Here is a 22,816-nt window from a genome sequence, read left to right on the forward strand (position 1 = left end):
TAAGGAAAGTCAAATTTGACCTACTAGCATGTCCACTGCACTGGCTCTTCCTTCTTACCCCTCACTGATGAATCACTTAACTGGTAACAGCAACACATTGGGTTGACCAAAAAGTTTTTTCAGGTTTTTCCATTACATCTGGAAAAACCCAAATGAATGTTTTGGCAAACCCAATACATCATGGCTCTCTCATCTCCACATCTGCAATGGAAAAACAATATGCAACTAACACAAGCACTAAAGCACCACACAAAAACAAACCTATTTCAGGGCAAATACCTGATCCAGATGATCTTTTTCTGGCTTAATGACAGGGAAAACAAAAAGCCAGAGTCTTAAAATATTTTCACACACACACACACACACAGACACTAATAAAACTACAGGGAGTTCAGACAGACACAGGGGAAAGATAAAAGATGAAGAGGGCAAAGAAAAATAATCTGGGGGGAATACTATATAACCTGATTGTGGTAGTTACACACATCTACAAATGTGTTACAATTCATAGAACTGTACACCCCAAAACTGATTGTCACTGTAAGATTTTTTTAAATTTTGTTAAGGATATATACAGCACAAACATTTATAGAAGCTTTACATTCTCCAAATCTGAAAGCAACCAGATGTCCTTCAAAGAATGACTGGTTAATGAACTGTGCTAAATCCATACAATGGAATGGCAGTTATTAAAAGGAACAAAGAACTGGTTGGCAAAACAAATTCCAAAGACACAGTGCTGAGTAAAAGACTCCAGTGTTAAAGTTCACACACTGCAATTTCATTTATGTGAAATTATGGAAAATGCCTCTCGGAGACAGAGAAAAGATCAGAGAATCACTTACCGAAGGGTGAAGGGAGCACTTGACTAGAAAGAGGCAGCAAAAGGTATTTTTCAACTTTACTGTACTTTAATTTTTAAAAAGAGAAAGCTAAAGAAGCTATGGAAAAGGAAGGAGTTTCTAAAAATGATAATTACAGGAAGCAGAAATAAGCTTTCAACAGTCATCTTTGTGCTCAATAAAATCAAGATGGACTCTGAAACAAGGGATTCAGGTAAGAAAACAGGTATAAAAGGAGACATGGATGTGATAATCTAAGCAAACTACTGCTGTCTGTGAGGAACAGAAAGCCTTACAAATTAGAGTCAACAGTCAAGTCCATGACATGAAAGTTCAATTCTGAGCAGTTCTCCAAATGCAAAGAACAATAATAAAAGTAAGAACCCATGGCACTGAAGGACCAAGATTCAGTACTATTTTTTGACATTACTAGGGAGAATAAAAAACCTGGCCTATAAATGAAGGAATAAGGAAAATTATGAGACCCACATTGCACACATTCCACATACATGTTCACACTGCAAGAGTAAATTTTGTGCACACATAGAGAAACAGCTATTCCCAAAGAAAGAAAATTTAGGCTGGTCTCAGACTTCTCCATAATATAAAACTATAAACAATATACTATAAGTAGAAAACTATAAAACAAAGTCTGAATGAAAAGACTATGACCCAAGATTTCTATATTCAGATAAAACTGTTGTTCACATAGCATGGCCAAAGAAAGGCATTTTTTGGATCTAGAAGTGCTTAATAATTACCAAAGTACTCTTCCCCCCAAAAAATTGATGATGGCAATAAGTTAGATTCAAAATTAAAATGTCAAAGGTGGGTTTAGACATGTTATAAAAAGACTGGCAGTAAGCCATGAAACAATTTAAAAGCAAAAATTTTAAGTTTAAAAATATACAGTTTAAATCTTTGTTGTATATATGATTATAAAACATAAATAACTCCTGAGACAATTATATAACAAAAAAATAAAACTAGAATAAAATTTTCAGATTGGGTAGAGAAGAAATGTGAGGGACCTATCCTTAGTGGTGGAAGAAAGAAAAACACAATCACTTCTGATTCGCTCTCTGGAAAGGTGCTTACAGTGGGGCCACTGACTCAACTGCTGAGCTCAAAAAAGCTACCCTTGATCCTCTTTTTCCCTCACTTCCCACATTTAACCTGGAGAAACTCAACGATATTCAGCAATTCATTGTTAAGGCTGAGCAGTGCTTTTCACAGTCAGTTGTACTGTGAATTGTATTCACAATTCAGCCGTGATCACCAGCACCAGAATTGCCCGAGACGCTGGCACACCAGGCCCTATCAAAAGCATCAGTTTCCCAGAGTGGGATTCAAGAAGCTGCGATTATTAGGAAGCGCCATACTGACATTTGTATGGCATAAGTTTTGGAAACTACTGCCTAGGATCATTATTTCCAACATTACTGAGCAGTGAGGAAGGCTGTTTGAAACAGTTCCCTCTTCTGTACAGACTAAGAAGCCATAAGATACTCAGGTTCACACAGAAACAAACCACTGATGCTTTACACACAGAACAAGTTGAAGTTCCTGGTTTATTGTCATTTTTACATAGAAGCTTTTCATCATAAGCAACTTAATATACTGGAGAAGCTTCTAACGAGCTCTGCTTTACTTGAAATTTAAATGTATTATGAATGGAAAAATCTGCCAGTTGCCTACTCCATCCATTCTCCTCTCCTAAAATCAGAACTCTGCAATTTACTTTTGTAGTTTGGAACAGAAAACACTCCTCAGCCCGTCCTGCTCTGTGATCAAACCCTGGCCAACCTGAGGCAAGTGTAAACAGTGTTTAACTTCAGGGTCAGTCTCCCTTAAAGTCTCACAGAGGGCAAGTAACAGAATCAGAAACCGAATTCTGCAGTTTACATCTAAGTCCACTTCCTCTCAGTTCTAAGCTGTCTTGCGAAAGTCAGATCCTCACTATTCAATATATTCTGTCCAATGCTGTAAGTGCACAAATTATAAATATGCCTCAGGAATCTTAAGGGAAAATATCTATTTATCATAAATACAAAATCAGTAACATTCAAACATTTATTTAAAAGCTGTTTGTCTCAAACTCCAAATACATATTCCCATAACATTAAAGTTAAAAGATCAGTGACTAGAATCCTTAGCCAGTTCTTAATAACGAATGCAGAACTCACAGAGCTCTGATGAACAGGACCTTTATCATCTGAGCATGAATAGGCAGGAGGCAAATTCAGACTTAAGAGTTGCCCTTGGGAAGGCATCCCAGGCCTTCAAGGATGTTTGCAGAGTTCTGTTCCATAAGCTAAGTGGTCAGTTTCCTTCAGGATAATGTTCTTAAACTCAGAATGTAACACCACAAGGCATTAAAGATTATCAATCCATACAAATCACCCCCATGAAAAGACCCTACACACAGAAATTACTGTACTCTTACCCTACGCATGGCTTCCTCCTCTTCTTGACGCTTTTCATAATGTGCAAAGTCATCAAAGATTGAGGTGGTATGCTTGAAAGTAGCAATTATTTTAAGCACTTGCTTAGCTTTTTCTAGGGGGACCTCTTGGGTGTCCCTTGAATTGGTAACTGGTTTGTTGTCATTATTTTCTAAGCGAATATGCCGTAATTGGTTATTGGGGACATCTTTGACAAAGATCCATTTAACTTCAAATTTGCCCTTCCACTTATCCTGAGACCAGACACCAGCATACGCATTATAGTCCACAACAGACTTCATCTCAGCCACTCCACAGAAGTGTCCACTGCCATTCACACTGAAGAGCAAATAGAGTGGGCCTTTCCCATTCAGGGAACGGTAAGCCGCATCCAAACGCTTATTCCCATGCTCAGTACTACACCAGATAGAGTACTTAATGGAACGGTGTATGTCGTCCTCAGAATAGCTCTTAATTATAAACACACGTCCGTTCTTCAGGTTCCAGTCAAAGTCTTTGGGATTGTAGTTGTTTATGGCCTTTAGCTTTTCCAGCACGGGATGCACTTCCACACTCGACGGGGAAGCGCTGACAGGAACGACTCCTAGACCAAAGTTTTCACTGCCCGCTCCATTGTTCTGGTTGAAGCCGGCCCCCCTGTTCCGGGGCGCCACCCAGCGGTTCTGCAGCTGCGGCTGCGGGGGCTGCACTTGGTGAGGCTGGGCCTGTGGTTGAGGTCCTTGCGGCTGCTGCGCTTGTGGCGGCTGAGGCTGCGGTTGAGGCAGTTGGCTCTGCACCAGGGGTGGTGGCTGAATTAATGGCTGAGGCTGCTGGATTATAGTCTGAGGAGGCAGAACTGGTTGGGTTGGTGGAGCCTTTACCACTGACCCCTTTTCATCCCAAGTTCCAATATTCATGTTGTGTTTTATAGGAGGTGGCGGCACAGCGGAACCCCCGATTCCCACATTGCCCTTGGGTTTAAGTTTCGGTTGAGGTTTGGCGGGCTTTCTGGCAATGGCAGCCCAGGAGGTGGGTTTCGGTGCCGCACTGCTAACCGGGGGCACACTATTGGTTGCGATGCTGGTCATACCACTGCTGCTCAATGCTGTTCCTACAGTTTTCGTCACTGCAGCGGTCAGGTCACCACCAATTTTCAGTCCGGTCATGCCTTGCTCGATACTGCTAATGCCAGGCACCTTGCTCAAAGTATCATTGCCAAATCCAGCCTGTCCATCAGTAATAGCTCTCCCAAGAGAACTAGGTGGATAGCCGTAACTGCTACTATAAGCAGAACTTTGTGTTGATTGTCCCTGAGATCCACTTGTCCCCCATGTAGAGAAATCAGCATTACCAGGAAAAAAGTTAAATCCATGTTGACCAAGAAATGGAGGGGTATTTCCTAATGCCCCAGGCTGACTAAACACACCATCCGGTATATAATGATGCTCTCCATTACTCATCTGTCCATAGGTTGTCAGATATGGCATAGGCTGGTCTCCAGCTGTGGACCATGCTGCTTCCCCAAGCGAATATGGAAATCCAATGGATGGAGCATAGTAACTAGGCATGTATGGATCTGACATTGGTGGATAGCTGTTATTCTGGAAAACAAAAGATCACAGTCAGGAGTGATGTAAGATGTGGGAGGAGGGGAACATCCCTAAAATCAAATTGTTTTAAATAAATGGGAAACAGATGTACCTGTTTCAGATAAAAAAAAAATTAAAATTTTAAATCTAATTTTATCAAGAAAAATTTACTGATGACTACTTTAGTATATTTATAATAAAATTACAGGGTATTTTGGGGGGATGGGAGATTATGATGGCGATTATTTTTGTAGAAGACCCAGATCCTCTGGGCACAATTTAAAAACACTCTAATTTCTACAAAAACTTGATTTATAAACTTTGCAGAAACACTTGATTGTTAGCTTTATTTTAAGCAACTGATGTTATCAAAAAATTTATGAGTAAGGATTAAATGAACACAGACGATGCCAAATAATAGACAAATTACAGTATATCTATGATGGAATCCAGTCTAGCAATTGTGCATTTTTATAAAAAAGAGAAATGTTCACACTGAGAAGAAAAAAAAACTTAATATTATATAAAACCATATTTAGTTTTGCCTTGTTCATTTTGAAAAACAAAATGAAATTCTAATGGTTTCTTAATGGTTGGTAACAGGTGCCATTTTCTTATTCTCTATGTTCTAAATTTTATACAATATGGTGGTGGTAAAGTGGCTAAAACTCCACACTCCCAACGCAGGGGGCACAGGTTCAATCCCTGATCAGGGAACTAAGATCCCACATGCCATGAAATGCAGCAAAAAAAAAAAATTATAAATAATTTAAAAAAATAAATTTTACACAATATATTTACCAACTTCCTGATCAGAATTTTAACTTAGAAATAGTTAAGTTCCTAGAATTACTGTAATTAAATTAGCCTTTATTTTGAATAAAATGAACTCATCATTCATTTAGTGATGTCAAAATTCAAAGCTTATTAAAGAAAAAACTCAAATTTGTTAACTAGCCAATGTAAAGAGTAAAAGTCTATGGACTTCTTCTGAAGGTAGGTTTCTTGTGCCCCAGATATGTCTAATACAGTCAGCCCTCCAGTCCACAGGTTTTACATCCATGGATTTAACCAACCATGGCACAAAAACAATCAGGAAAAAAAAATTTTTCACTAAGTTTCAAACAGCAAAACCTGAACTTGGCACACGGGCAGCATGTTTACATGACATTTGCATTTTATTTGGTATTATCAGTTATGTGGAGGTGATGTGAAGTGTACAGGAGGTTGTGCATACATTATATGGTACAGATGCCATTAGGGACTTGAGCATCTGTGAATTTTGCTATCAGTAGGGTCCCGAAACAAATTCCCCCAAGGGACAATCTGTAACAGATTTTCACTCTATATTCAGGGTGTGACTTTTAAAGTCTTGAATAGAGCTTTAAATTTTGTAAAATTCATCAAGATGAAAAAATTAAGCTAATATCCAGCCAAGACAAATTGTATTCCTTTCCCAAGGGTCAATACCATTTTGAAGTTTAATTATTCACTTTACATTCTAAGTTTCCTGGAGCAAAGTGGAGAAAGTAATGGAGCAAAGTGCATTTGGCAGGAAGAGGGGGCCCTGTTACTCTTTTGGGATTATTCCTGTCACCGCTTTCCCACTCAAGAAAGAATAGCAACATGAATGTGTGACAATCACATCATAGATACTACCTGGAATTCACTTTATTTTTTAAAAGGCCTATTACTAAAAGTTAAAATGCTTTACTATTACTATTAAGGTATCCGTGATATATACCTCACAATTGTTAAAACTGTACACTATCTATAAGAAAGCTAATTTAATATTGTCTTTTGAAATAATTCTGATATAATTAAATGAAAATAAAAGAATCAAATAAAGGTTGCATTTAAATAAGACACAGATTTACCAAGTATTTCCAGTTAAACATGAACTTAAAAACAAAAAACAACTGTCATTTAGCAATATTTAAAGAAAAATAAAAAGACTTTAAATACATTTGACAGTAAGTAAATTCCACTGTATTCAAAACTGGAAATATATGTCAACTACTTATTTAGTTTTTAGGTAATTATTAACCATATCTGAAAATATATTCAAAAAATTCTCACAATATTAGCATGAAGGAAATGAAGCCTGAGGAATGCTGAAAATCACCAACAGTGGTTTGATAAAAAAATAAAATTCTTGAAGAATAATGAGCAAACTTCATTAGCCACGGATACACTCACATAGATGTTTATAATTCAATCAGTAAATTACTTGTTGAAAGTATTCACAGTACTTCATACTGAAGTCACTTGAGAAAGCCTAAGTTTAGCCAATATAAATAATCAAGATTTTCTTAATTTTTAAATTTTTTCAAGTTACTAAAATAATTCCTTTTATTACTTTTTTATTCTAACCAAGCACTTACTGTCTACATTGTAAAAAATACTGACATAAGATACTCATTCTAAAAGAAAACCTACAGTTAAGAAGACACATTGCACAGGGAAGTGGAATATATTCCACACAAGGGAATAAGAGAGCTAAATGAATATGCAGGTAATAACTTTCAAAGTTTTAATTTAGAATGTTAGCCTGAAACCTGGACTCAGTGTATCCTTACCTGGATTTGGGAGTGGAAAAACAAAGTGAAAAGCTTTGAAGCTCATTCTTCATGATAAAAGTGTTTACAAAACCACACTCATAATTACATTATGTTGAATATTCTTTCTTTACCCTCACAAATGCTGAATTCTGCACTACAGTTACATATCAAGTTTCTAATTTGTCTATACATGTCACATGATTCAGGTATCAGCAAACTAAAGAGCCAAGGAGCAAATATTTTAAGTTTCACAAGCCACATAACAGCCTCTGGTTGCAGTCACATATCCATCTTTTTATAACCCTTTAAAAAGCTTCTAGCTCAAGAGTTTCCTCAAAGAAAACAGGTTTTGGTCCCTGGATCAGTTTGTCAACCTGGTTTTAATCGATTATCTATGTATACTGATTCCTATTAAACAACAACAACACAAAACCTGTATCATTAGATTCAGCGGGTAACAAATTTTTGCCATTTCTTTCCTGTCTGGGGCTGGACCAGGTCCAAACCCTTTTGGTGTGGAGATTTTTATTAAATATAATTATTTTTGAATCATGAGTTTTACTTCACCCCTAAATTAGTGATTGTGTCAAAATACTAAGTTTAAATTACTTTAAAATGTGCTCCATTAATCACAAGTATCTTGTTAGACAGCTCAGGCTAGTCAGCAGAGATGCACGGCTGTCCATACCTAATTCCAGAGCTATCCACAGTGAGCACAATGGATAAATGGCCTGCTCTCTCCAGTTGACCAGACAATGCTAACTAATTTCTAATTCCTTCAGCAGTTATAGGTGAAAGAGAAGCTTTCTTCTTAGCTCTGTGAAAGAAAAACCTAAACAGTCTCCTATCAGGCTAGGGTTTCAGTTTGGGTTCTAGTGAAAACAAAGTTCTGGGAAACTATTCAAAGTTTAAAAGTAAGATACGGTAAACACGTTTTGTATTAGCAGAGCTTTGGTTATAACTGGAAATATTTTTAAATGTTTCGCCAAATATAAGGTAAATTCTTAATTGTTAAGTGGAATATCAATTAGGAGAAAGTACCTTGGGTAAAGAGGAACGAAATTTCCACCTACTGATGATGGAAAACAATAACTCAAAACTATCTTTCACCTTTTACTTCAAATCTGGTACAATGAGGTATAATCAATTTAACAGTTTATGTCCAAATAATCACTTTAAAATAGTTTATTCACAGTGAAGTTTCACTTTGCTGTTTAAAGATATATGACCTCTAAACAAAGTGATGTGAAATGTTTGGTATTTCTCTCTTACTCAAGAACTAACTAGAAATAGGAAGGTAACAATATGTACACACAAAAATTGATATAAAATTCAATGGATATAATGAAACATACTTGTAAAGTAACAGATCCACAAACCCTTTACCTATAGCATAAACTCAGAAATACAATCTGGAGAGAGACCATTTAATTATAATAAGGTAGAGGTGATGCCAGGAGGTATCTAATCTAAATTCTAATCCCAACCCAGTACTCATCAGTTGTGTAAAACCAATACCAAGTTATTTAAACACTTGAGTTTTCTCATATATTGAAAGAAATAACGATAAGGTACCTAGGACACACTATTCAATCAATAATAGTTGTATTTATTAATACAATTTAACTTGCCTTTTGAAAATAAAAGTTTAAAATGTAAATTAATCACCAAATGCATATAATTTCACTCAAATTGACTAGCCTGGATCTTAAGAGTATAAAGTCATGATATGACACAGTAGTTGTGATCAAGGACATAGGTTCAATTCTCTACTCTTCCAGTTTCTATGTCAGTGATTTGATTTCTCTAACCTTGTTCTTTCAATGGTAAATGGGATAATACCTGCTGCTCTAATCAATTACAAAATTTAAAATATCTACTTGTTAATTGCAAAGTGCTAAAGTATAGGAGTTAATCTTCTTTTAATTTGAAGACAAATATAGAAAAGGTTAAAAATTCTTCCTTAGAATTTCAATCATTTATAATTATCATTTCTTAGCCTTATGATACAGGTCTTATTTCAAACGAAGTTTGAACAACAGTAAGAAAAAATTCACGTACTTCAGTACAACTCAATTATTACTGAGTCTTTCAGTTATACTGACTTAACACCAATTTTTACTTCATAAATATCCAAACTTCCAAGAGAGAATACTGCACAATGTCTTAGAAGGTCAAAACAAAAAAGGTTAAAGTATTATTCACCATTAACAGCATGTCTGCAGAGAAAAACGGAAACTGTTATCCATTAAGAACTTGAGGTACTTCAAACTCCAGAACTAACTTACTGGATTAACGACAAAAAGTTGAGTTTAAAATACTTTTAATATGTATGTGACTTTTATTATTTTAAAAAATTATTATATTTCTTAAAAAGTGTAATACATGCATATGTAATCACACAGATGTAAAGAAAATGTAGCATCATACATTATACTCAATTAATCTGAATTATTTCACCAACCATAGTTCTTCATTCCTTAATTCTAACAGTTAACCTTATCTACTTATTCAATAAATAATTAATGAACTCCTGCTACATGCCTGATACAGTGCCAGTCACTGGAGACAGAAAGAAAAAGAAGACGGTCTTTGGACTAGAGCATTTCACACGTTTAGGAGGGAAGACAATCTAGGAGGGACAATTACAGAAATAAGAACAAAGCAAAACAAAACACTTGAGTATAAACAAGAGGGAGCAAGTAACTGGGAAAATTAGAAGACTTCACTAAGTGACAGACATATGAGACTGTGTATAAATCATACATATAGATAAAAAGTTTGAGATCATGAAAGAAAATATTCAGAAAATATTTATGTTTTCAGAAAATATGTCCTATTCCCTAAATAATGTAGATGGATAAGTTGGCCAAAGATGAGTCAGAGAGAGAATGGAATCACTTTAACGGCACTCAACACTATGAATGTACCCACTGTGGTGAAATTTTGGTAAGTCTTTAAACAGGACTATGGCAACAGACTGACTTTAAGAAGACCACTGAGTGGCAATATGGAATCCCCAGTCAGGAAATCATTCCAACAGGCAGAGATAATGAAAACCTTACCTAAGGGCAGTTAGCAACAGGGACAGAAAAAGATATTTTATGTTCTTACTTCTCTATACCTCTTCTCTGATCAACACAGCTAGGAATCTATTTCCCCATATATATATATACACAAGCAGACAAATTCAAACTTTGGTGTTTTTCAATTTATTCTTAAAATTTATACGCATATATCACATGGCATCTTTTAACAGTAATTAAACCTGAATTTTCAATCAACTTCCTCGTTAAGACTATTTTGAGGAACTATAGAGAACTAATTTTAAGTCCTGAAGGACATTTACTTTTTAAATTATACTATGAAAATTATTTCGTAAGATATTGAGCACTAGGAAAATAGAAGAAATATACTGCCACAGAAGTAAAAGACCAACAAAGCTGTTTTTAAAGCTTCCCTGAGTTTGAACTGATTTAGCTCTAAGTATATAAAACAAACATTAAAAACCTTTCCAGACTAAAGAATATAATTTTTATTATTTATAATAGCAAAATCAGATGAAAGGATTTCATTTTAAAGACATACTGTCTTTCATCGAAAATTTAATTAAACAATTATTTCGGTTAGGTCAGTGCAAGAAGCTATAAATACTTGTGTAACTTTAAATCTCCAAATAATTATTTCAAATATTTCACCAATAGAAGTTTTCACTAATCTACTTTAAAACGTCAATTTGTAAAGTATTTTCTATTTCAGCTGAGTAATCACAAATTTAAATTTTGTAAGGCTTATCTTTCTTTAAGATTTCAGATAATTTTCAATTTTGCTCTCCAATAAAGCCAGTTTTCAAAATTCTGTAGTGTTCATGCTCATGCTCAGTTGCTAGGTTGTGTCCGACTCTTTACAACCCCAGGAACTGTAGCCTCCCAGGCTCCTCTGACTATGTGATTTCCCAGGCAAGAATACTGGGGTGACTTGTTATTTCCTTTTCCAGGGGACATTCACAACCCAGGGATCAAACCTGTGTTTCCTGCGTTGGTGGGTGGATTCTTTTACCTGCTGAGCCACCAGGGAAGTGTTAGTACCATTTACTCTGATTAGATCATTATTTTTAGTTATTACAGAAAGGTAACTGGTAAAAACCTATTCATTAGTACTGGCAAAAATGAGGTGGTAAAATATAGTCTCACTGGTATCAAACTTTAAATAGCACATTACATTGATTCATCATTGATTTAAGTGATTTAATTAATAGAAAGCATAAGACCTTTCATTTAAACATCACATTAAAACAAATCTTTTATAGATGTTTTTGCCCCAACATAAGGAAACTTTTATGATACAATTTAAAAACTGGATTCACTAATGTAAATGCCCTTACAGTTTAAAAAAAAAAAAAAAACAATGACTTTCCAATGCTTTATGTGAAATTGTATGCAGAATTCCAACATATAAAACACATAAAATGCAAAGCACAGCTCTGGTTGCTACACAGGTGGGATCCAGGTTACCCTCCCCAGGTCTCCCCTAGGCAGACCTGAAGCATCTCTGTGGAATGCCAAAAAACCAATCTTCTAAGTCCCTGTGACAAATAAATTATGAAATATCTGTTACCAAATAAAACAAGAAGATTCTTACAGGCAGCAATTCTCAAACATTTATAATCCATTAAAATATCTTGAAAATAAAGTTTGAACAAATATTTCAGAAAATACTGTACCCTTGCCTTAGACATTCTATTTTACATTATAACACACAAAGTATAAAATCAAGTAGCAAAAAACAATTATTTAAACCAAATAAATTTCCCAAACTTATCTAACAATGGAGACCTTGTTATCAGAGCATCTACTACAACTCATTATATCAGAATTTCTCAAAAAATTGGAAACACTGCCATAAGGGATGTTAACTGAGATTACTGTCTGGGCCCAAACAGAACAGAGTACTGTTCATTTCGTTTAAAACCTTCACTACACCCCCCAACAAATGATCTTCCCCTACTTTCCAGTGATACATTCTTTCACACCTATAGGTGGAAAGTAGATTTGTTACTGAGACCACAAAGTTAGATTACATAAGCATGAAATAATTTTTTTTCATTTTTTCTTAGAAGCAGCCAAACTTCTTAAAAAAAAAACATAAATTTTATCACTCATTTTTATTTTTTCTCATTTATTTATTCCCTCCCAACATACTCGAGGGATGTAGATCAACTAATAGAAGGGAGTGTTAGAGAGAAATAAACATAGATTAGGTTGAACATAACCGTAGTTCTCCAAAGTCCTAAAAATAATCATATATTCCACAAATTGGGAACTACTTTTTGTTGAAATTTTCTCTGCAACTGCAAAGTTCTATAACAATACTTGGTTCCTTGTTCTTTTATTAAGTTTAAAAACAGTCTAGGTTAATATTTCAAGGTACATTTTTTCATGCATCTTTTTATAAGGAAAATTAACAAAAGTAGTTTTGTTCCAAAATGCTGTCTCTAAAGAAACTGGCTAATAATGAAAGCTTATTTGTTAAATTTATTTCCAGTAGTGGTATTTTTATTAACAGAGATGCAGAAATGGAATACAGAGACTAAAGAATATCATTCAGTTTGGTCAATGTTTAAGTCTAAATTATTCCTGTATACAAATTCACAAGATTATTTGTAAAAAATTCAAACAAAGGACCTCAAAAGCCACTAGTTACGTGATTTGATGAAATTCTCTATGCTTACAATATATAAGGCAAGTGTGTTTATCATATCTTTAATTCTATTCCTTATTATCAGGTTAAATAAAAATTTAAAATATATTAACCAAAAATTTCAGGTACAAACTGTCCTCTCCCCAAAATTTCTAGCTAATTAAACCTTGTTATTTGCTTTGGCTATGAAGACATGGCAGCAGCATTGAAAGACTAAATTCAACAATCAATCTAACCACAATATATACAAAAGCTCATCTTTAAATCTTTACATTTCATAACTGAGTTTTAGCCATCTACAATTTCCAAAGAACTGCCCTGTGTCATAAACCTGCAACTGTTATTCACTATTTTGTAGGCACACTAGATTAATACATTTTATGGTTTGTCTCATTCAATTAAAACATTTATTTTAAAAAATCAATTAATATTGTTTCATTTCCTAAACATGGGATTGTCACACTTACCTGATTTGTCTGGCTACTTAAGTATGGCTCAAAATCATCATCATTTACAGCATCTTTTTGATGAATCGAACCGTTCTGTACTGAAACTAAAAAATACGTTTGTATTAGATGTATTGTAATTATCTTTATGAAACTCACAGAATAAGCTAATATTTTCAGTATTTTTCAAGTTGGCTTGGAAAAAATTATCCTGAGTTCTTTGTTCTTTTCATTTAAAAACCCCCTTAAGGATGAACTTAATTTTGGATATAAATATTTATATGGCACTGAAAACTTACAAATCTTGTATATATAAGTCCAAGATCACATAAACACAAACTATATATATATATACTTCCCACTACTAAAAACATAACATATACATCTCAATTTCAAAAGTGTAGTAAGCAAACAGTTAAATTTAAATGGTGGAAGGGTTTGCTAATGCTATATTTGAATCTAAAATAACCACTTCAGGCAGTGTTGTTGACAAGATGGACTTCTCAATGTTCTCTACCTTTGCTAAATCACTGTAACTATTCAGTCCAATAAAGAGAAATAAATAACCTTGTTTGGTAACCAAAGTTAAAATAAGTATCTTAAGTATCTCCAGTTAAAGAAAGTGACTAAAAATTCACTTGAAGTATTATCACAATAAAATTATCATAAAAAACCTAAATAAAAAGGGCCTTAATCCTAAACAATAAACAATGAAGACTTTTACAAGAAAGTACAAATAAAACTAAGACACTGAAGATAACCATAATATTCTTGCAACATATGAAAACACCAGTTAGAGGCTGATTTATAATGCCATGTTTGTTCAGAGATCACTTCCATCAATGCTCTGTATAAAGCTGCTGTTCTGGACACTATCTGGGTACTTTTAAGCACAGACTCAAGGTGGTAAAAAGGCCCCGGGTGTGAGTTCCAAATCCAACCTTGAGAAGTTGGGAGATCTCAAGTTAATAACTTAGCCTCTCTAACTCTACTTCCCTGTTCAAGGAGGTTATTAATAGTACCTACTTCATCTCATCTGAGTATTCAATGACAGTATTTAATAATCTTGGATATTATTATTACATAAAATATTACAAGATCTAAATAGGATTAAAAATTACTTTAGGACCACATTTACAAGTTTATTTCTAATATCTTAGGAACAAAAAAAAGCCCTTCAATACCTGAAAATTTATTGCTGAAAATACAGTATACTTTTAAGTATAACCATTAAATATAAAATATTAAGGTTAGGAGCAATGGATTTAAGTTGTGTTCTTGTATAACAGCATCTCTATTTTCCTTAATTATTCCAACAAGTTTAGGGACCTAAACAAAATATACAAGTTGACAGAGACATGGGAGCAAAGCTAGATAAAATCCCTTGTTTTTTGCCATCCTGGGTACCAATGATCACTCAAAAACTACTACTCTCTGAAACCTTCAAAGGAGATCTCTCATGAATTCTCCACTGCCCCTCAAAGCCTGCAAGAGAAACCTGAAGGTCACCACAATCCTGGCTCCACTGAGGTGGTTTAACTGTATTTGATAAGGACTGTTTCAATGCCAGAGCTGAACTGAATGTGCTCCCCAGGATTTAAATATGTAACAACTACTAGAAACAAAATTAAAGTGAAGGGTACCTTATTTCTGGTGAACTAATCATTTCAGCCCAAGAGATTCTAATTTATCTGTTCTTTACCACTCCTTTATCAAAAAGTTGGTTATGTCTGATCCATTAATCTCCTGAAAAACATTTCTTCACCACACTCCTGGACTGGTACTTATGTGTCACCGATATGTATTCGACAGTATCTGAAACAGCTACCTAGTATGAAATTACAACTATTTATCGCTTATACTCATTATGGAGTCTCAGAAGTTTATTCTACACTGCTAAAAGTTTTTTAAAAAGTACCTGCTTAAAATTAATCTAAATATATATCATACTGCTATTCTTACTCATTTCCTGTTCTTTCTCTTCTACAAGGCTGAGACTAAGAAAATATTCTCATACACTAAATACAGCCCTAAATAAATACAGTCCAGTCTTTTACAAATGATGCATTAAAATGTCTAAGAAGTCCTAAAAGATTATTACAGGACTATGTCAATCTAAGGATAAAAATGTTTTGTTTCAAGTATTTCATTCATACTGATAAGCAATTTGCATCAAATTAGAATCTGAGTAAGAAGCTAGTCCTTGAATTTCAGAAGCATACCTTTCTTAAGGAAATTCAATTGTCTTAAAGACTTTAGGTTTTGAACATCACTTAATGACAGTCTAACGTCTTGGAGACTGAAAGCCATTAAAAAGTAATGAAATCCCAGCCAATTCTATAGTCTGAACAAGTTCTTCAGGGAAAAAAGAACAGATGACTTACATGATTCTTCGCCTGTTTCCTCTGCTCTATGAAGCAGAGTCAAATCAAGATAGAACATGGGCCTTAGAAGTCAGGTGATTCTTTGCTCTGGTCCTGACTACATCAAGTTAGGAAAGTCAACAGATCTGTTCATCATGTTTCCCCACCTATAAAAACAGGGACAATACCATATACCCTGTATCTCCTTATAGGGATCTTTTCAGGATTAATAAAATGAAGCCTATAACAACAGTAAAGTGCTTTGCAATCATTTCCCTGGTCCTAAATAAATGCAATCCTTCCCTGGCGAGAGGATACAAAAGATACTGCCAAAATACACGGCATTTTCCATTGCTTTTCTGAAACACTAAAAAATAGTCAAATTTAGCCTAATTTTTTAAAATTGTGGTACCAAACAATGAACATTTCCCTCTGCTTGGAGAGGTAAGGGAGGAAAGGAGGGAAAAGATAAATTCCTTTCCAAATATGTGCCTATTTTTAAACTTAAGGGAAAGGAGGAAGCAGGCAGCAAGGCCTGAGGCTATAAGGAGCCTGGGATCTGACACTTTTTATCTGCGGTGCCTGCAAGGAAAGGAAACACTTTAATACACTTTAAAAAAATATATATACACTTTTATTCCAGCAAGCAAAAATTCAACTTGTTAATAAATAAAATGACATTAAGTCAGCTTTAAATTATGGGCCAATAGGTACACAATTATCCTTAAATTTCTACTACCCTGCAGTACTACCCTGGCCAAGAATAACAGAGTTCTAATACTTAACATAGTGACAACCTATCAATTAAAAAGAATTCCAACTTATAAACAAGTAAACTTAATAGTGTTATTTATGCTACAAAAGCATTTTTGCCTTACAAAGAGATTGATACAGAATTCTTTGCAAATTTTCGCTCCTTCAATGCATTGAAGGACATACAGGAAAATAGTAGAAAATCAAGACATTAAAGCCAGGTATTAGGCTGATGTTGTCAACTGAAGACTATTAAGAAATTCACAGTCCCTAAAATCATACTAAGTCAACTCAAAAGGAGTATGCTTTTCAAAACTTTGATAATTCCTCAGAGACATGCATTTTTCGTAAGTTTGTTAAGTTCTGAATTTAACTTTCATACTCATCCTTAGAATATTGGGGCTTAGTTCAAGGAAAGTCGTTCTGCTTAAAAAAAAAAAACAAACAATAAATATAAAACGATTTTACTAGCTTGAAAACCAAGTCAACTAAGGCAGAGCAGTTTTTTCACACAGTTACTAGTTATCAGTTTGCTGGAGGTGCTGCCTTCTTGTAATTCTCCCCAGAGACATAATAATACAAGTAATGTATATGTGTATCTGTGTACTTGGAGTATCCACCAATTTACAGCATCTTATGTGTGAGCTGCTCAGTTGTGTCCGACTCTTTTGTGACCTTATGGACAGTAGCCCACCAGGTTCCTCTGTCCATTGAATTCTCCAGGCAAGAATACTGGAGTGGGTAGCCGTTCCCTTCTCTGGGGGATCTTCCTGATCAGGGAATGAACGCATGTCTCCTGCATTGCAAGCAGATTCTTTACTGTCTGAACCACCAGGGAAGTCCCAGAAGCATCTTAAGTCATTACGAATACTTTTAGGCCAGTAGATATTTATTCCCCTGCCATGTCTTAGGCAACAGCTTTCCTGCACCTTAACAACAGATGAGGTGAGGCAGCAAATATAATGGCTACTAAAGTGGTGGGCTATTTTAACTACAAGAACCCTCAAAACATACAACAGGATTCAAGGCCAGAATTATTACTTTTATTTTACAGGGAGAGGGGAAATTCTGACCAAGAGGTGTAATGTGCTCAAGATCACTTGGCAAGTCAGTGGCCATAGGCAGTGTTAGAACACAGGTCTCCTAGGGATCCTAGTCTACTGTATCCATGGGTAAAACTGTAAACTGAATAGTAAGAAAGAAAGAAAATTTCTTCGAATAAACATTTATACAAATAAATACTTTGTGTGTCTACATATATATAACTGAGGTGATACTGATGGATGAAAATAATTTTAATAACCTAAAATATTTGTTGTCAATACACAATTTTGTTTATAGAAAATTTCTATCTCTGATATCAAAGATGTCATAAGGACACACCTAAGTTAAATGACTATGTCACAAATCATACTTATAGTAATACAGTAATGGTTTACAATGCTGGAGATACTCTATTTTGTTTTGTCAGACAAGTTAAGTACTTCATAGAACTTGCACTTACCTTAAAGCAGGTAACACAAAACACTTAGCATTTCAAATAGCCTTGCAAAGTGCCACCTCCCCACAGATCTAGGATAAAATAATTTATGCTAGGCAATAATGACCACAGATTTCACACATGTCCAAGTCTATATACTTTCTAATGCGCAGACCAGCACGAAAGAAATTAATGGATCACTCTCTTTAAATTTAGAAACCAGTTTTTTAAAACTCACAGAAATCAATATCAAATTGTGAGCTTTATGCTTACAACACAGAAAATAATTCTAAAATTAAAACTAGTCTAAAAATTAAAATTGTTGCTTATATATATCTTTAATCAAAATGAAGCAATGAATTTATTACCTAATATAGTGCCATTATCTAGCATGCAAAAATTGTCAAGAAATTGTACAACTCAAAGAAAATTAACTAAACTGTGTATACAGAACCCAATCCTTTCAAATTTACTGAAATAGCTAATAAAAACCCTAGAAATACAAAGGGCACTAATAAAAACATTGAATTTACATCTAAAAGGCTCTGCAGACCTTACTTTATAGGTAATACTTTGCAATTGAAATAAAAAACAGGACGCTTAATTCTGTTTAGTCTAATTTCAAGCCCTATTATAACATTTAACAAATACATAGTTCACTGCAATGTTATTTAATTGGCACTGTCCCAAGAAGGCAGTTATTGTTCTACACTTACAAATGTCACATGATTAATGTCATGTTTCAGTCAGCTGACTGTATTGTTCCATATTAATAAATAAAAAATACTCATTTTTTAAAATGCTTGACTTTCAGTGTTACTTTTTTCCCTTCTAACTAAAGAGTAAACCACATATTCCTGGCAGGAACCTCACAAATTATTTCCTTCTCAGTCATTTCCAAAATACCATATCGAGTCAAACCTTTCAGGGCTACATAGCAAGATGACATGCCTGTTCAGTTTTGATCTCTAACAGGCTGTTGCCTCAGTGTAACTGACTTCAACAGAACCAGTGATTAACAACAGAATTTTCACTAATGTAACAGAATAATGACGTGGGCTGCATGTTTCGATGTAAACCAGACATGTCGAGGAAAATGTCCACCTATCTACATGCATTTGTTGAATCTGCAGAACTTACATAAAACAAACTGTAAAATTAAATAAATGTCACTACAATTCATAACCAATACCTCCTTAAGTGAAGTGTAACTAATAAAACTGTTACTTGGATCCTTTTGATTCCTATAAAAGTGGCTTCAAAGCAAGGAACTACCAAACTTTCAGACAGCATTTGACTGCCTTAGCTGTGATGAACTGTTTTTCTAATCCTGCATTTCCAAAAAAAAGATCAAAAACAAAAAGGTCTTCAAGTAGTTTAAAAGTATCATCAAACTAACAATGAGAAGATTAAAAAATATCCGAACTCACCTTTATTTCCTTGCCCTTTAGGTCTCTGTGTAGCAAGATGAAAGGTGTAGCAATAAGAAGGAAAAAAAAAAGGGGGGAGGGGGGAGAGAGGAAAAGTGTGTTAACCCGAGACGTTACCGGAGACAAGTTATTTTAAACAATCCGCGTAGGAGTGAAACCCACCACATCCTCCATCGCCACCGATCTCCCCGCAATCCCGGTCCTGAAACCTCCCACCCGCCACTCGGAAGCCGTCTCCCCGGGCTCGCTCGCTCTCAGCCCCGCGTCTGCCGCCCTTGGGACGCGTCCGAAGGCCCCGGAGCGCAGTCCTGCCCGCACCCTCCGCGGCCCCGCGGCCGCCCGCCCGGGCCGCAGGCTCCGGGGCCACGGCGCACGCCCCGGCCCGGGCTGCGAGACCGCAGCAACTTGCGCCCCGGGCACCGTTACGGGCCGGGCAGCGGCGGCGACAGGGAGGAGCCGAAGCCCCAAGCGAGGGTGGAGCTCCGCGGCTCGGGCCTTCGCCAAGCCTGCGGCCTCTGCTCCCTCACCTGATCCACGCTAGTGGCTGACATTCTTCACCGCAACCCGAGAGCTGCTGCTGCTGCTGCCGCTGCTACCGCCGCCGCCGCCGCCTGGGCCTCTCCCCGTGCACTCACAGCAGTTGGCTGCCGCCCTCGGCCGAGAGGCTCTTCCCGCCGCCGCCGCTCGCGGAGAAGCCAGAAAGACGGCCTCGCGCTCCGGACTTGGTGGAAGGGGCTCGTCTCTTCCGCCTGCACGCTCCTCTCCCCCTCTCGCTCTCCGCTTCTCGGGTCCACAATGGCGGACAGCCTCCCCGGTCTCACTTCCGCTCCGAGCCTCCCTGACCTTCCGCTCTCCACTCTGACGTCCGCGCTCACCTCGCGCTTCCTCCCCCACCCTCCCGCCGCCGCCCTTGGCTCCGCCCCCGCCTTGTCACGTCATCGGAGGCGGGCCCGGGCGGTCGGTCTCTGGGCGCAGGCGCCGCGGTGGGCGCGCGGTGGGCAGGCTGCGAACGTCCACTTCCAGCGGCGCGTCTGAGGCTTTCTTTTGTCCCGCTCTGAGGCCGCTGGGCGCGCGTCTGGGGGCGGCATCCGGCAGTGGGTCGCGGGAGTCGGACTCCGGCGCCTTCTGAACAGGAAGTTAGCTTGGGAGGCTGGCGGAGTTGCCCGGGATTCTAGAGCGGGGCCGGCGCGAAGTGAGGGTTGGCGGGTAGGAACGCCGCACCCGCGCTGGGCCCAGGCCGCCCCCAAAGCCGAGGCCGGCGGGGGGCAGTCAGCCGCCCCTGGGACCGAGTTGCTGGCCCTGCCGGGAGCCAGCGCATGCAGCGCAAGTGGCTGTGTTAGAGCTCTGGGCGCCGACACTTAACAGCACATAGCGGGTGCCCCAGCGAATGTTCGTTCTCTCCAAAGCCCAGGAGCATGGCAGGAATAACTCATATTCTGCCGTTCCCTCTGAGTTCAGACCGTGCCCTCCCCTGCGGATGATTTTGATGAATGAATAAAATTGCTTTGGGAAAGGTAAGCATGGTTGCAGAACGCTTTTTCAATCCTGAAAGGACAGACGTTTCAAGGTTCGAGAGAAGCCGAGAAAGTTACTCTTCTGCCGAACCAAAGGAACTGATTTGCAACATTTTGAATGTTTGGTTAAAATTACGTCTTTGCATTAAAGGCAAAGACTCCTTGCCTAACGCGTGTGAATGTGGACTCTATATAAGGGAATAAGCCAAATCCTTAGCTCAAAACCGTCGGATAAGAGATTAACTTTGTCTTTAACAATGCAACAATATTTTAGAAGCACTGAATAATAGAAGTGAATCCTATCTTGAGAGTCCAGTGTTTCATATAAATCTCCAAGAGGCAGTTTTAGGTCAGCTTAGCTTCCCCGCTGGGAAGATATGTTTTTGACACATTCTGATTGACCATATGCTCAGTTTAAAGATCAGAAAGAGGATGGATGCTGCTGCTGCTGCTAAGTCGCTTCAGTCGTGTCCGACTCTGTGCGACCCCATAGACGGCAGCCCACCAGGCCCCCCCGTCCCTGGGGTTCTCCAGGCAAGAACACTGGAGTGGGTTGCCATTTCCTTCTCCAATGCATGAAAGTGAAAAGTGAAAGTGAAGTCGCTCAGTCGTGTCTGACTAGTAGCGACCCCATGGACTGCAGCCCACCAGGCTCCCCCGTCCATCGGATTTTCCAGGCAAAAGTACTGGAGTGGCTTGCCATTGCCTTCTCCGAAGAGGAGGATGGATAGTGAGAGACAAATTGCAATGAACCTTGTATGCGTAGTAATTGCCCAGATTTCACTTCCGTCAGTCAGTCAGTCAGTCAGTTCAGTCGCTCAGTCGTGCCCGACTCTCCGCGACCCCATGAATCACAGCACGCCAGGCCTCCCTATCCATCACCAACTCTCTGAGTTCACTCAAACTCATGTCTACCTAGCAGCATTTAAACTATTTGAATTTTTCCCAGCATTTAAGACAATTTGTAAGGCTTTTTGTTATCTTTAAGTAGCAAAGGAACCAAGCACGGAAAATTCAATTTGAGGGTTGATTAATGCATTTTTGGAGGGAAGATATCCTTAAATATGCTTGAGGTGAAAGCAGTCTCTGAGAACACTGAACCCCCTCCCCACCTCGCCCCAACAATTAAAACCTGCTTTGAAATAGAAAGGTCAACAGCTTTGTTTCCTTCTCATGTGTGCTCCTGCTCAATCACTAAGTCGTATCCGACTATCTAGGAACCCACGGACAGTAGCCCACTAGGCTCCTCTGTCCGTGGAATTTTCCAGGCAAAGAAATTTATAGTGGCAAGAAAAAGCAGAAAACAAGTGGCCCTAAGGTTTCCCTAAAGCGGTGTATTCCGGAGTGTTTCCCTAGGCTAATAGCATCCCTGGGGAACTTAAATGAAAATTCTTGGTACCCACCATATATGCTAAGTCAGAAACTCTAGGGTGGGGAACTTCTTTATTTTGAAATAACCGTAAATTAACAGAAGTGTTGCAAAGAATTTCTAGTATCCTTCACCCAGCTTCCCCTAATAGACACATATTACTTAACCAGCTACTGCTGCTGCTGCTGCTGCTGCCGCTAAGTCACTTCAGTCGTGTCCGACTCTGTGTGACCCCATAGACGGCAGTCCACCAGGCTCCCCCGTCCTATTTATCTAAACCAGGAAATTGACATTGTTATAGTACTGTTAGCTACAGACCACTTGG

The 22,816-nt window shown here is 37.5% G+C and overlaps 1 protein-coding gene across 9 annotated transcripts in view; it reads right to left on the reverse strand.

Moving 5' to 3' along the window:
• YTHDF3 (YTH N6-methyladenosine RNA binding protein F3) overlaps window positions 1-20,475 on the reverse strand; it is a 33,179-nt gene extending 12,704 nt beyond the window's left edge. For 2 of the 9 annotated variants that reach the window (XR_016039272.1, XM_055431685.2), the window contains exons 1-6: window positions 20,136-20,474; window positions 19,609-19,633; window positions 15,967-16,112; window positions 13,604-13,689; window positions 11,977-12,021; window positions 3,289-4,887 (exon numbers count right to left, since the gene is read on the reverse strand). Coding sequence is in view for 2 of the 9 variants with exons in the window: in XM_055431685.2 (XP_055287660.1) it covers window positions 3,289-4,887; window positions 11,977-12,021; window positions 13,604-13,689; window positions 15,967-16,024 (1,788 nt within the window). In the remaining 7 variants the exon portion in view is untranslated. Of the gene's footprint in view, window positions 1-3,288; window positions 4,888-11,976; window positions 12,022-13,603; window positions 13,690-15,966; window positions 16,113-18,202; window positions 18,271-19,608; window positions 19,634-20,135 lie in introns of all 9 variants that reach the window. The other 7 variants (XR_016039271.1, XR_016039276.1, XM_055431692.2 and 4 more) reach the window with 7 other exon arrangements.
• Between the last annotated feature and the right edge of the window lie 2,341 nt (window positions 20,476-22,816).

This window comes from Moschus berezovskii, chromosome 16 (genome assembly GCF_049115385.1).
Source record: "Moschus berezovskii isolate FMDL1 chromosome 16, NW_MosBer_1.0, whole genome shotgun sequence".
Classification (NCBI taxonomy): domain Eukaryota; kingdom Metazoa; phylum Chordata; class Mammalia; order Artiodactyla; family Moschidae; genus Moschus; species Moschus berezovskii.